This window comes from Vulpes lagopus, chromosome 21 (genome assembly GCF_018345385.1).
Source record: "Vulpes lagopus strain Blue_001 chromosome 21, ASM1834538v1, whole genome shotgun sequence".
In the NCBI taxonomy this organism is placed as follows: Eukaryota; Metazoa; Chordata; class Mammalia; order Carnivora; family Canidae; genus Vulpes; species Vulpes lagopus.
In genome coordinates this window covers 41,451,981-41,467,826 of record NC_054844.1, presented here as the reverse complement: position 1 = coordinate 41,467,826, position 15,846 = coordinate 41,451,981, and the positions used below count along the sequence as shown (strand labels likewise).

The window sequence follows — 15,846 nt, the reverse complement described above, 5'->3', positions numbered from 1 at the left end:
ACATCCACAGGTAAGTAAGATAGTGAGTGGTAAGACACAACAAAATCTTAAGAAAAATTTTTACATTTGGAAACTTTGAAGAATATTAACTATTACTCCACAATTTTGCAGATGAGTAAACAAGCAGACAGAATTAAATGATTTGCCCAAATATACTAAGATTAGTAGCAGAGCTGGCTTTGGGTATAGGGAGCCTAAAATTTAAGGGGAGGGGAGTTTGATAAATACCGGTTTGCTGAGGCTGAGATGAATCGTCTTTTAGAGATCTATACATGGAAAAATGGCAAATCGTGAAGAAAATGTCTAGAAGTAACAGTAATAAGTTTAATGCTTTTTAATCCTCTCCAAATACATGACAGACCTTATTAAGTCTTGAATGAAATTGTATGTTAAGTAGTTAGCACAATAGTTAGTAGCCTGGAAACTGCCCAGGTGGGAGAGAGGATGATTGGGATTAATGTACCAATAATTAAGACAGAGAAGTAGGGGCAGATATAAACATTTTTTATTTAGCCTTGTCCTTAACGGTCACTTTTTAAACTAGCTGTAAGAGGAGTGGGGGCAGGGCATGGTGCAGGGGGAAAAATAAAATTAGCTAAAAGAAAATGTAATCTAATGGAAACCACCTTATATTGGAAGTGAACTATTGTCTTTTGGACCTAAAAGGAATGATTTTTAGTTTAGTATTATTTTTGCTCCCCCATCTCTCCATTCTTAGAATTATCAGAAATCGTGCAAAATGAATAAGCCTAATTTATCTCAAAACTGTACTATTTCCCTCCCCACAAAAAGTTCCTTGCTAATGTATCCAATTATAGTGAATGGCACAAACTGCCATCCAGTTCCAAAACCATAAATTCATGAGTCATTTTTGATGCTTTCTTCACTCTTCCATCATGTATCTCATCCATTCAAGTCCTGTTCCTGAAAGTTTCTCAAATCTTCCACTTTGGGATCCCTGGGTGGCGCAGTGGTTTAGCGCCTGCCTTTGGCCCAGGGTGCGATCCTGGAGACCCGGGATTGAATCCCACATCGGGCTCCCGGTGCATGGAGCCTGCTTCTCCCTCTGCCTGTGTCTCTGCCTCTCTCTCTCTCTCTCTGTGACTATCATAAATAAATAAAAATTAAAAAAAAAAATTTATAAAAAAAAAAAAATCTTCCACTTTGTTCCAAACTATCACCATGAGGTATAATCTAACTTGTCTCCCATCTGTTCTTCATAATGCACAAATTTCAAATCCTAGTCGTCTGGCTCTTCTTTCTTCAGCCCGTTTGAAAAATAAACATCACCTATGCTGCATGCACAGGACCCTATAATTCTTCCAGTGCACGGTAAAGTGCTAATGCACAAGTTGTTCCTCATCTGAACACTCTCCTGCTCACCTAATTAACTTTTACTCCTTCAGAACTGTCCTTTCTCAGGGAAGGATTTCTTTATCCGTGCACCATCCCTCACTTCCAACTACATAGGTTTTAATTCTAGATTTCATATTTACTACTTGTCTAAATTTGCAATTGCTTATGACTATTTTGTGTTAAGCATGATAAGGGCAGGAATCCTATTTTTGCTGCCTACCACACTGTCTAGAACACAGCATGCAATAAATACTGGCTGACATAATATATATGACAAATACTCCACTCATAACAATTAACTCTGATGGCAAGTCAATACCTTCAGTTTGGATAAACTGATGTTACTTGTACAGTGAGAACTTGGAATGCAGAACTAGAGCTTAGATGCGTCATTCAAAATACAAGTGTGTAAAGATAAAAGCAGCCTACAAATTATAGGGATGCTAGAGTCCTATCTTGGTTCATTGAGTCTGATACAATAGGCATACGAAAGGAACGGGAAGAGCACAGCTTCCAGACTCCTGTGTGGCTTAGTTGTTGAGCCTTTGGCTCAGGTCATGATCTTGGGGTCCTGGGATCGAGCCCTGCATCAGGTTCCCTGTGGGGAGCCTGTTTTTCCCTCTGCCTCTGTCTCTCATAAATAAATAAATTAAAAAAAAATCTTTAAAAACATACGAAAGAACACAGCTTCAAGGATCTGCAGAGCAGCTACCAAAAAATCAATTATAAAAGATGTTTAAGGGCGCCTGGCTGGCTTAGTCAGAAGAGCATGCCACTCGATCTCAGAGTTGGGAGTCTGAGCACCACCTTGGGTGCAGAAACTAATTAAATGTATATATTTTTTAAAAATAATGTATAGGGATGTCTGGGTGGCTCAGTGGTTGAGCATCTGCCTTTGGCTCAGGGCGTGATCCTGGGGTTCTGGGATCAAGTCCCACATTGGGCTCCCTGCATGGAGCCTGCTTCTCCCTCTGCCTGTGTCTCTGCTTCTCTCCGTGGGACTATCATAAATAAATAAAAAAAAATTAAAAAGAAATGTTTAGGTAGCTTATTCCTTTGGTTTCCTACAACACCAGAAAAAAATGAAGGTCCTTATATGTAGGAGCATTCTGAAGAAAGAAAACATCCCCATTCTTGTAAGTCCTCACACAAAACAAGGAACGCCCCTTGATAATTTTCATGTCAACTTCTAAGGAAATTCACAATCCTTTAGCAGTAGCTGTTAAAACTTTGCAAAAAATTTCCAGGAATATACAACTGAAATTAAACTTGGAGACATATATTTAGGTTAGTATTTTCTAAAAGGCATAAATATGTTATTTTAGTCATAAGACTCTTGACAAATCCATTTTTTTTAAAGATTTTATTTATTTATTCATGAGAGACACAGGCAGAGGGAGAAGCAGGCTCCAAGAAGGGAGCCCGATGTGGGACTCGATCCCAGGTCTCCAGGATCACGCCCTGGGCCGAAGGCAGGCACTAAACAGCTGAGTCACTCAGTGACCCCCGACAAATCCAATAATTTTAAGTGCAACTCAAAGCCTACATAACGAAGTTTACCAGTTTGGTTCTTAGTCAACTAAAAAGAATACACAATTACACTGTGTCCTTATATGACAAAAAAGAAAATTAAGTTAGGCACCCCCCTCTCTTGGCCAAATAAACTTTACTAACACACTGCTTTAGGGCTTTATTAATGTACAATCCTGTTAATCTGTTATTACGGGGGCCATTTTACTCACTGATATTAACTATCTTCATTTAAACAACTACTCATTATCAAAGTAAAAGTTTTACCTGTTTAAAGGCTAATAGTACTGAGGTAAGTAATTATCAAAGTGAATGTTCACATTCAGTGTTTGTTACCCTCATATATTATTAACATACTATCACATAAATTGGTAGAACAGTAAACATTTCTGAATATTTTTGATTAGAGGATCTACTTTGAAATTAGTCCATCACATTTGAAAGACTTAGATTTCTACTATAAAAAAAGTTCATTTTAACTGGGTAACTGAAGGATAAATAAACCGTGGCACAAGAGCTATGAAACACTTCATTTTTGCCTTACGAGTTTTAAAAAGAGATTCATTTAAATTTCCCAGAAAACTTTCCCTTTAAAAAGCTCCCCAAAACCATTTAGATTTAGCATTTGATACAAAACAAAGATGTGTGAAAAGCTAAAAATAACCTACTGGTTTTCTCTTGGAAATATAAGTTTAAAAGCCTAGAAGTTAGTTACATACTCAGGTCAGGCCACATATTTGTCTCATGAAAGCAAAATCCTTAAGCTGCACCCATCAACAACTGCTTCCGACACTAAAAGAATTTAAGAACACCTTAGGACCATAAAGCTGAATCTTCTGGCTCTATTCTCTCACTTTACATATGAAATATCACATATCCAGTACCCCGTCCACTCCCCCAGCCAAACCAAACCAAACCAAACCAAACCAAACCAAACCAAACCAAACCAAACCAGACCAAACCAAACCAAACCAAACCAAAACCAAGTAAGTCGAGACCAGAATAATGACAGAACTTATAGAATGGGCAACATAAAATTATGGAAAAAAAAATACAAGTAGTCATTAGACATAAACCACCTAGAGAAAAGGAAACCAGTCCTGCTTTTAAATAATTTTATTTTTTTCTAATTTTGTGTTACTTTAATTTCCCATAGCACCTTGGCAATGTTGAAAACAGAAATACAAATACAAGGATGTTCTCATTTTAACATAATAAGCATGAGCATGTGTCACACCATCTTTTTTTAGGGGGAGGGGCAGTTTGGACAATAGAAACAAACTTAAGCAATGGACAAAATAGAAGCTGGAAAACTGGTTCTGATCCCCGACCCCGAACATTTAACAGGGGTCACTCAAAAGACATGTAAATCAGGCAAATAAAAAAAAAAATCAACATTGATGTTGATGTTTCTTTATATAGACTGATAAGTGTTTTGTGCTACAAAACTGAAAATAAAACCATTTTATTTTTATACACAGCCTGCTGACATCTGAGTTGTACTTTTAGGAACTGTCTACTCAACAATTCATAAAAAAGTTGTTAGTTTTAAAAACAAATTATTTAATAATCAGGTGATTTTTAAAGAGAATTTATTTTTAACCTGAACACAGATCCTCTTTCAACTTCTTAAAACATCTCATTCGGTTGATAAAAACTGAAAGGTCTATGTATTTTCTTGGAAGCTCAGACTAGCTATGTTAGCATACGCCAAAAAAAAAAAAAAAGAGCTTAAAGTTAAATTAATGGCCACCAAATTGTAAGGAAATCTAAAAAATTAGGAAGAAACCTCATCTTAAGAATTTATAAAAACCCTCAAAAGGAATACACGGTCTTCTTGCTTTTCTCTTTTGCGTAAAAATAAGCAAAATACGTACTTTTCAAATATAGTTAATACACATGCCCAACACAAATATCAAGAGACTTAACCCCAGTGCCATTCAACTGTGTCAAAGTAAAACCAGTGGACATTTAATAAGCCAAAAGACTAAATATTAAGGCCATAACTAATAAAGCTAAAGAAAGCATTCAGTAACTTTTAAATACTATTTTCTGCTCCAGCAGATGCAAATACTCCATCATTAAGCCTTTTGCAAAGCCAACCTGGTTATTTAAAAAGGAATGTGAAACAATATATTCAAGCTACCTTAATTTTAGGAGCCAAAAATAAATAAAAAAATCGGCATGTCATTTGAGATTACATGCAAATCAAGCACATCAGATGACAACAATAAATCCCTATTACTGAAAGATCTTATCTTCTTTCAAAATCCAAGTGAATAAAATTTAGATGGATCACTTTTGAATGCCAGTGTCTATATTTGCAAAAATGAAATCACTCAGAGTAGAGACAGGCCCTAGATATCACAAAAACCTCAATTATCAGGACAGAAAATGGAGACAGGATTTACAGTATCTCCATACACCTTCTCTATGAAGTGCAAAGTGATGAACTTGTGTGACTCTTGTTCTCTTCATGCAATAAGAACGACAGAAAACCACCATACTATACACTCAGTATCATTTGTATCTATTTTTAGCCTCCAACAACCCAAGGAAATGTTAAGTCATAAAGATGAAGAGAAAAATTTGACATTTAAATTTAAATTCCTCCTTCTACAGAACCAAATAAATAGTTGAACTACCACAAACACCCAACCCGCATCAATTACAGAGAACTGCTGGAAAAAATCCACAGTTTCACACAACTCATAGGCATCATTTAGATACAAACCTTAAATCTGCTGTAATAAAATAAATGCTAAATACATACTGTGAATATATATATTACACACATACACACACATACACACACACACACATACACACATATTCTTCCCTATACATCCCACCAAATTGGGAACTACTAGCTGTAATGAGGCAAATTAAATTAAAAACACTATATATTATATAAGAAATGTAAAAACGATGTCTTCAAATTTCTACTTTCAATAACATTTTGAGTAAAAACCCAAGAACACAGTTGCTTTCCTCAAAAAGACGACTCTTTTCTTGTGTTTCAATTAGAACATTTAGTTTTTAGAAGTTGGGTGGACTAACAGTAAGTCACACAAGCATACAAGGAATATAAGCCTATTTCTGTGACACATTGTAAAAAAGTAATGTTTCATTTTAAGTGCAATAATTAAGTTTATAATCCTTACCAAGTGATTTTTATAAAATGTTTATTCTCTTAAATCCAATGCATTCACAGAGTGTTAACACTTTAAATGTTTATCAATTCCACCAACTGCAGCATTATCTAAGTAAACCAAAATAAGCACTTTTATCATAGATGTAGTCAATGATTATTAATACTTTTTTTTTTTAAAGGACCTAAACTTCCCCCAAATTTCAGCACAGGTAGTTTTATTGTTTCATCTAGTAGATGATTTTTAAAAATAGTGTGTAGAAATGAATAGTTTCAAACTGCTTAAATATATTATACCATGTTATCAATCCACCAAATCAAAAGCAATTACCAAGCTGAATAATAAGTTACAAAGAAATTATAATCCTGGCTTGTACAGAATGTGCAGTGTTTAGTTACCTACTAATACAAATCTCCAAAGCTTAACTTAGAGTTGGAAGAGGAGTTTCACAGTAATGTAATTTTAACCTCCATTTACATTCATTTTCATATATTACTAAGATGTTTACTCTATGTCACAATGGTGCTTTCCAGTGTTCACAATTTACAGTTTCGATTTGTACATATGTAATTTACTCACATAAGGGACAGTTATTACTATTAAAAACTATCCCTAAAAAGAAAACAAAACCCCACCTTACATGGAACTCTGAAAATGGTATGACTTAAAACATTAAAATGCAACATGGTTTTTAATATTTTAGCCATTTTCTAAACACCAGCATGTAAACTTGCCTACTTAATATGACAGCTACTTTATTCACTGAGAAAGTATGTATTAATTTTCTTCGACTATCTTTCTCACCTTAACTCAAAAATCTCATGACTTGCTGGTTCTGTTTCTGTGAATTCCAAACTGTAATTTTTTTTTGGGGGGGGGGGGAGAGAAAGGGAAGGAAGAAGATGATAAAATACATTGTAAACAGAAAAAGGTTACCCCCAAATTAAGCCTTTACATTTTTTTTTAACCTACACTATTTAACACTTTAAGAAATCAGTTACAATGTTTCATCTTTAACAGGAACACAAATTACTGTAGGGTCAGTCTGACCTACCATTCTGGGATCTAAAGTTCTAAATACATGAACAGAAGAGTTAACTACTTCAATGCTCAATCGGAGATTTAGAACAGTTATATGATTTGACTAAACTGGTCAAGGCAGTTAGAAACATAAAATTCTGTAGAATATTGGTTATTCTGCTTTTGGGGGTGGGTAGTCAAAGAACAGAGAATAACAATGAAGTAACAAAAAAAAACTGTCTCCTATTTTAGAGTTGGGTTGACAGGAAATCACAAAGCAGTTTAAACCTCTGAAGTCCATTTGACCTATCCACTCAGATGTAAGACAAAGTTTTGATTTTTTGAGTAACCCCTTTTCTTTCCTTGAGTATCAAACTGATTGACAGTCACATCTCTAAGTACAATCAGAGTTTAACAGCTTGTTGAATGAAATATTAAGGTCAAAAAGACAGACTGAATTTCAAAATGGAAAAAAAAATATCTACTCAAGTATTACATTCAGTTTTTCAAATCATTTACTAACATGACAACAGATTTGGCTTCAGTCACTCTTGCACACACTCACACAACAGGCACCCCAGCCACTGATCTGCTTTGCAACACAAGGCCATATAGGCAGAGATGGCATTCTCCAAGCCAAACTTTAAATAGATTAAAAAAAGTAATTTCTAATTTTACAGAAATGCTTCTTCAAAAAATATTTTCTCTCACTCCCTCATCTCCTGTACTGAAGGATGTGTAATATGTTTTTTTCTCAAGCTAAATCTGAACCCTCAAAATTGATTCTAGGCAGAAGATCTCTGCAAATTAAAATCAAAAACAAAAATAGAAAAATTATATTTTTATATGTATACATATATATATATATTTATACTGATTGGAATCCTCCAGCATTTTAAAATCATTTTAGAGATGAATTTTGGGATTCTACTGCTCACAACTCCAAAATCCATAATGATTTAAGGACATACACTTTTCTGTTTCCTTCCTGGCTACCCCCTCCCCTTCAGAACAGTTCAATATAGCCACGGCTCAAGTTTAATGGGAAGAGAGAGAAGTTTTTGAATAGTTTTTGTTTTTTTACTTTGGTGATCTGGGTGGCACATATTGCTCTTTGCCATTACGTCGAGTCACTCCCTGAGGTATAGCCCTATGGCCAAACTGGCGTCTCTGTTCCCTGATTTTTCCAGCTGCTCCCCTGGGAATGGTATTGCCTCGGAAGCTAGAATACTCCTTACTAGCCCTTGCTTCTGGCTTCTCATGTGATTTCTCAATGGACTTCTCAGGAGCTCCATTCTCTTCGTTTTTGGTGGGAGACACTACATTGGAGCGAAGTTCTCGTAGTGGCTGCACAAGAACTGGAGACGGTTCTTTAGGGGGCTTCTGGCACACTTCAGCATAACTTAGCTTTCGAGGTTCCTTTGAAGTGGAGAAGAAACAAATTTATGGTACACATTCTCTAAATAATAAAGTACAAAAAGGATAGTGTGTCCCACAAGAGAATCAATAAGTTATCTTCTAGGAAAGGGCAATAGGCACTTTCATAACACTATTAAAGTTTATTGGTGCAATCATTTTTTTAGGATTTTATTTATTTATTTAGAGAGAGTGAAAGAGTGAGAGAGTTACTGAGGGGGAGGGGCAAAGGAGAGGGAGATGACGACTTCTGAGCAGGTACCCTGATGCGGGGCTTAGTCCCAGGACTCAGGAATCATGACCTGAACCCAAGGCAGATTCTTAGCCAACTAAGCTGTCCAGGTGCCCCATGTATTGGTACAATCTTAAATTTTTTTTTTTTGTTGAAAATAATAAAAAGTCTTGACAATTTATATATGATACAGTAATTTCACTTGAGGAATTTGAGAGATGTTCATGTCAGCACTGTTTATGGTGATGAAAGAAATTGGAAACTTAAATGTATAATAAGAAAGGACAGATCAAGTTAATAATGTACATTCATATGATGAAATAAAGTCATTCTATTCTCTCTTCCTTGGCTACAAAGAACCCCGAGATGGATTCCACAAGAATCTCAACAGAACAGCTGGGAACCAATAATAAACTAACAGAAGACTAATTAAGAGTCTTAATGATCTCATCTGAAAAAAAAAAAAAGGACAATAGGAGTGTTATTAGAATGGGACAGGATAAAGCGTGTGAAAAGTATTCAGCACTGGTCTTAGCATAGAGCAGGCATTCAGCTGCCATTGTGCTATTATTAAACAACAAAATAAAATGTCCTTAACCTAGAAAAAAAGAACTACACCAAAATGCAACTAGTTATATCAATGAATGAAAAGTTGTGACAATTAAAATGGGAGTGGCTGTCCTAAGACTTGTTACACATTATTAAAAAAGAATTTCCAGGCGGCTCAAAGCCTCTTTAGCCCCAAAATAATATATTCATCATAACCTAAGAAAGAAGCTTCAATTAACTAGAAGATGATCAAAAAGTCATTAAAACAACACATAATGGGGGCGCCTGGGTGGTTCAGTTGGTTAAATGTCTGCCTTTGGTCCAGGTCATGATCTTGGGGTCCTAGGATCAAGCCCCACGTGGGGTTCCCTACTCAGCTGAAGCAGAGAGCCTGCTTCTTCCTTTCACTCTGCCCCTCCCCCACTAATGCTCTCTCTCTTGCTCAAATAAATAAATAAATAAATAAATAAAATCTTTTATAAACTCCTTTAGCTTCATTTGAGGTAGATGGCCTCCATTTGGCTACTTCCAAATGACTCTGCTCCAGCGAAGACTTTTGTGGAGAATAAAAATCTCATTATTTAACCAATTATTTTTTTTCACATATTAAATTCATCAAGTTACCTGTAGGGCCACAGCTACAGCTGCATTTATGTTTATATTACATGGTGAAGCACTATTTGTCCTTGATGGCTTTGCAGTACTTGGGGGAGAAACTGTATTTGTCTGGTTGAGCACATCCTTCTGAACAGTGGAATCCTCTACTGGATCCTTTTCTTGCTGAGTTGTGCTAAGGAAAAGAAAGCTTAACATCAGACTTAATACAGCATACAGAAACAGCTGAGCACATGATCAGAAGAGAAAGTCACCTTAATGTGGAAGATCTTCTATACTGAAACTGTACCTTAATGCAGGAAGCTCAGCTGTAGAAAGAGGACTGGTACTCATACTTAGTTGCTGTGCAGAGGTGCAGTCTGTCTGTTCATCCTCTGCAGGCAATGGGCAACTAACTCTCAACTCTTCGTTATCCTTAAAATAAAAACATATTTAAAAATTAACTCAGATAGACCCTTCTCCAAATGGCCAATAAGCACTTGTAAAGATGCTCAATCACCATCAGTCATTAGGGAAATGCAAATCAAAACCACAATGAGAAACCACTTCGCACTCACTAGGATGTCTATAATCAATAAATAATGTCTGTGATGAAATGGAGATACTGGAACTCTCATACACTGAGAGTGGCAATGCAAAATGGTGCATCTTGGAAAATAGTCTGGCAGTTCCTCAAAAAGATAAACAGTTACCATATGACCCAATAGTATATACCCAAGAGAAAATATGTCTACACACAAATGTTCATAGTAGCATTATTTTATAGCAGCCAAAACACTGGGAACAACCCTAAATGTTCATCAATTGGTGAATGGATAAACAAAATGTAGTATATCCATATAATGGAACATTACTGTGCAATGAAAGATATAAAGTACCGGTACACACTACCACAATGGATGAACCTTGAGAACATTATGCGAAGTGAAATAAGCCAGTCATAAAAAGACAAATACTATAGGATTCCACTTATATGAGATACCTTGAGTACTCACATTTATATAGACAAAGTGGAATGGTGGTTGACAGGGGCTGAGGGAAGGGGGTAGAAAAGGGGAATGGGAGTCAGGTATAACAGGTATAGTGTTTTATTTTATTTTTTAAAGATTTTGTTTTGTAAGGAATCTCTACATCCAATGTGGGGCTTGAACTCACAACCCAGAGACCAAGAGTTACATGCTCTACCAACTGAGTCAGCAAGGTGTCCCCTATAGCATTTTATATTTACAATATAAAGAGTTCTGGAGATCAGATGCACAACAATGTAAATGTATTTAATACAACTGAATTGCACACTTTGAACAATGCTTAAGATAGTAAAATTTTTTTTTTTTTTAAGATGGTAAAATTTTTTTAAGGATTTATTTGAGAAAGAGCGTGTGTGTGTGTGTGTGTGTGTGTGTGTGAGAGAGAGAGAGAGAGAGAGAGAGAGAGAGAGAGAGAGGGAGAGCAAGCACACATGTGCGCACTAGAAAGAACACCTGAATTGGGAGACAATTTCAAGCAGACTCTACATTGAGCGTAGAGCTTATGTGGGGCTCGTTCTCACCTCAACACCCTGAGATCAGGACCAAAGCCAAAAAAATTGACTGAACCACCCAGGCACCCCTTAAGATGGTAAATTTTACATAATGTGCATTTTGCCACAATTTAAAAAAGAAAAACAATAGTGAGTCCTGGATATTAAAGTCGATTGATGAAATAGAAATTTCAGCAGGTTCAGAAAAACTTTGTAGGAAATATAGACAAGAACAAAAATTAAAATTAGGAAAGCCAAAATAACAAAATCAGAGGTTCAATCTACAAGGTGCAATATCAAATTAAGAGTTCAAGAAAAAAGAAAAAAGTGAAGGATTTATCGAAGAGATAATACAGGAAAATTTTCTAGCATGTAAAGACGAGTTCCAGACTGAAAGGGTCTACCCAGTGCAATAAATTAAAAAAGAGCCATAGCAAAAGACACCTTCACAACACTTCACTGGATACACCAGGGATAAATAAAAGATCCCAAAGGCCTCCAGAGAGGGAAAAAAGAAGTCACAGGAGAATCAGAATGAAGATTTCTGGAAAGGATCTCTAGAAGCCTGATCATTTCCTAAGCAAGATACAAAAAAAAGAAAACCCACAAACCAAGAAGACTGATAAATATGAACCTACTAAAAATGAGAACTTTTCACTCACGAATACTAAACACTGAAAACAAATCATAATTAGTAACATACATAACTGACAATGGATTAGTATCCAAAATAAAATTTAAAATTCTATGAATCTGTAAGATAAAATACAACCTAACAGAAAAAAAAAAAAAAGCCAAATATCTGACACTTTACAAAGAGAACTCAAATGGCCAATAAAACATGAAAAGGTAACTTAACCTCAACAGTAATTAAATTTTAAAAGATGCCCTATCACTCAGCAATTCCACTGTGTATAGACCCTAAAAACAGTGTGTATGTGTGGTTAGAACATTCACAGCAGAATTGCTTGTAATGTCAGAGACAACAGCTTAAGTGTCCATCAATAGTAGAATAATGACATTTTTACAAAAGACTATAATAGTGCAAAATGAAGTAGTCATTTGTATCAACAGTGACAAATTTGACACAATATAGAATGAAAGAAATAACAGAAGAATACACATACTCCATTTATGTTGTGTTAAAAAACAGGCACACTGAACAGTATGCTCTGTAGGTTAGGGGTTGACAAACCAAGGTCTGTTGGCCAAATCCAGCCTCTGACTTTTGTTGGTATGGTCTATGAGCTAAGAGTGGTTTTTAAGTTTTTAGCATACAGCTCACAAGCCTAAAGTAGTTACTATCCAGCCCTATTCTACAGAAAAAGTTTCCCATCTTGGAATAGTAAAACTATAAAGAAAAGCAAGAAATGTATTACTGCAAAGTCAGGATGTTTATCTCTGATGAGGAGGAAGAGAAGGAATAGGAGGAACTGTAATAGGGGAGGGGAGCCATATGGTATTGCTAAGATGTTGGTGATATTCACTGTTCACAGCTGTGGGTTGGGATTACAAGGGGAAATACATCTTATTATTATTCTTTAAAAATATGTGTGTGTGAATCACACTTCAGCAAATGGGAGAAGCCATCGATGGTAAGACACATCATTATTTTATGTATTACTAAGAAAAAACACTGCTACTTAAACTACAATAACTTTCAATTATAGGATAGTCTGATTTTCAAAGGTAGAAAACATGAAAAAATGTCTATCTTAAAGCTGATGAAATGAATGCAATATTGCACAATTTTTTTTTAAACAAGGAAAGACAAAGAAATACCTTCAAAATTCCATGGGAAAATGATTTCTAATACAGAATTCTACAGAAATAAGCTACTGAGGCAATGTGAAAACAGGAAAACATTTTTAAATTTATACTAAAAAACACTTATTCAGGAAGCTCAGGAAGACGTGACCCACCATAACACAGCAAGAAAAACAAGAGTAAGAAAAAGAGGATCCAACATGAGAGAGTAAGGAAAATTCTCAGGATGATGGTAGTCAAGTCCCAGCTACACAGTTGTGTAGTAGTAGGCCACTGAGAGTATAAGAAAGGAGAAATAATGGCAATATACTATGAGGTTCAGTTATGAGGGGAGAAAAAGGTAATACCAAGGGGTGACTTATAAATGATGGTATATCCTAATATAACTGGCAAAGCTTTTTTTTACTTTCTTAGTGATACTAAAATAATGGGCATCTTGTAATGGATGGTATCCTAGATATGATGCAATACAGTATACAGGGAGGATGCGAAAAGTATGTTGGCTTGAGAGAGCTAAATCCTTAGGTTCTAAATGGAAAGCTAATATACAATTCCAAAAATTGTAAAGTCAAGAAATGAAGTATATTGGGATGTCTGGCTGGCTGTCAGTGGTGCACACAACTCTTGATCCTGGGGTTGTGAGTTCAAGGCCCACATTAAAAGCCCCATACTAAGAAGAGGAAGGAGAGAGAGAGAGAGAGAAAGAGAGAATGAGTGAGCAGTATAACCATGTTAATTAGAAACACAGGGGAAAACAATAGGAGAAAAAGTTACTAGAGTCTTTTTTTTTTTAATTTTTATTTATTTATGATAGTCAGAGAGAGAGAGAGAGAGAGAGAGAGGCAGAGACATGGCAGAGGGAGAAGCAGGCTCCATGCACCGGGAGCCTGACATGGGACTCGATCCCGGATCTCCAGGATTGCGCCCTGCGCCAAGGCAGGCGCTAAACTGCTGCGCCACCCAGGGATCCCAAGTTACTAGAGTCTAAGTGGTTGCAGGGACCTACTATTTTTCTCCATAAGCCTATGTATGTATATATAAAATAAAAACAGAAATTGAATTAAGAAAAAAGGGGAAGAAAATAAGAAAAATTTGTGTAGTGTAAAAAGCACTGGAAGAGGTCTACACTCAAAAATAATTTTGGATGGGATACCTATCCTAAAGGTCGATGTCCTAAACTTTTAACATCAACTCTCCATTATTTGAAAGCCTGAGTTTACCAAACTAACTTAGAATTCATTTACATCATTGATTAATTATAGACATCTAAGCACAAACAATACTTTCCACCAGCTTGCATTAATTGATTCTACCAAACTGAGCTGATTGATTCAAAGACATGCAAAAGAGAAGAAACATTTTATTGGCCTGTGTAGCTTTATCGTAAATCTTTCTATAATACTCAAAGTATGCTGACAATCCCATGGAAAAAACTATGATAGAAAAACATATTGCAGGGCAGCCCTGGTGGCTCAGCAGTTTGGCGCCATCTTCAGCCCAGAGTGTAATCCTGGAGACCCGGGATTGAGTCCCATGTCGGGCTCTCTGCATGGAGCCTGCTTCTCCCTCTGTCTGTGTCTCTGCCTGCCCCCCCTCCCACAGCCTCCCCGTATCTCTCATGAATAAATAAAATCTTAAAAAAAAATACATATTACAAAAAAATAATAAAAACATAATACGTGCAAATAAAACTTCAAATAATAACTCCAAACAAAGGCTAACTTTGGTCCCATAAGGTAAAAGATTGATGCCTCAGTGTTTACCTTTTCTTTGTAGACACCTTTAACAACATCAGACATTCTACTCTCCAAAACAAGTTCACCTGGAGTTCTTGATGAACTTCCAGGTAAAGGAGGAAAATTTGAGGCTAGTAAGTCAAACTTTGGTGTTGGAGCCTTTGCTTCAGCTGATGAAGACTGGGGTCTCTAAAAGACACAAATCATAAAACAGGTCACATGCCAATCTCATTCTCCAATCCTGTACCACAGAAGCTGCAAGCTGCAAGGAAACAAACAAAACTCTATGCTAAGACACAGAACTGTTTTTCCACTACAATTCCTGGCTTCTTGTTTCAGTTGAGCTTTCATTTTTCTTTATCAATCCTACTTACCTTTAGTCAACTCCCTCTCCTGTTTCTTTTGCAAACTTTGTCACTCTTAAGCCTGTTAACCACTGTTAAGCCTGTTAATCTCCACTATTTGCTTTCTAAATTTGTGATATTCCCTCCAAAACAAAAATAAAAACAAAAACAAAAACAAAAACCCCTATTGTGACCTCAATTTGCCATCAGCTTTTCTCCTTTTACATAGTCTGAAGAGAGCAATATCCTTCCTTGAAAAATCTCTTGATCTGCCCTTCCAAACCCACTGTCCTGTATACTCTGACAAGCCTCTCACTTGTACTTTCTCCCCTACTTCCTCATCTTTACTCATCGCTACTAAAACTGCTTTGACAAATCACCAATGCCGTCCACAATGCAAAATCTGACAGACTTTCCCCCCCCCCTAAATTCATAGAGTGCCTGGCATGGGAGTTCATTCCTCCTTAGCTTCTGTGATACTGCTTTCTCTTGATTTTCAGATCTCACAAGCAGTTCCTTTTCTCTCTCTACCCATTCACTTTGACAGTTTTAGTTTCTATGTGGTTACTACTCTTTTCAATTCCATACTTTCCCTGTGTGATAGCTACTA

The 15,846-nt window shown here is 36.1% G+C and overlaps 1 protein-coding gene across 1 annotated transcript in view; it reads right to left on the bottom strand.

The window, feature by feature from the left end:
• Window positions 1-3,987: 3,987 nt before the first annotated feature.
• LOC121479921 (la-related protein 4) overlaps window positions 3,988-15,846 on the bottom strand; it is a 52,210-nt gene continuing 40,351 nt past the window's right edge. Inside the window, exons 12-15 of the mRNA XM_041735970.1 lie at window positions 14,920-15,081; window positions 10,160-10,284; window positions 9,880-10,045; window positions 3,988-8,477 (exon numbers count right to left, since the gene is read on the bottom strand). Of these exons, the coding sequence (XP_041591904.1) occupies window positions 8,139-8,477; window positions 9,880-10,045; window positions 10,160-10,284; window positions 14,920-15,081 (792 nt within the window). The 3' untranslated portion in view covers window positions 3,988-8,138. The remainder of the gene's footprint in view (window positions 8,478-9,879; window positions 10,046-10,159; window positions 10,285-14,919; window positions 15,082-15,846) is intronic.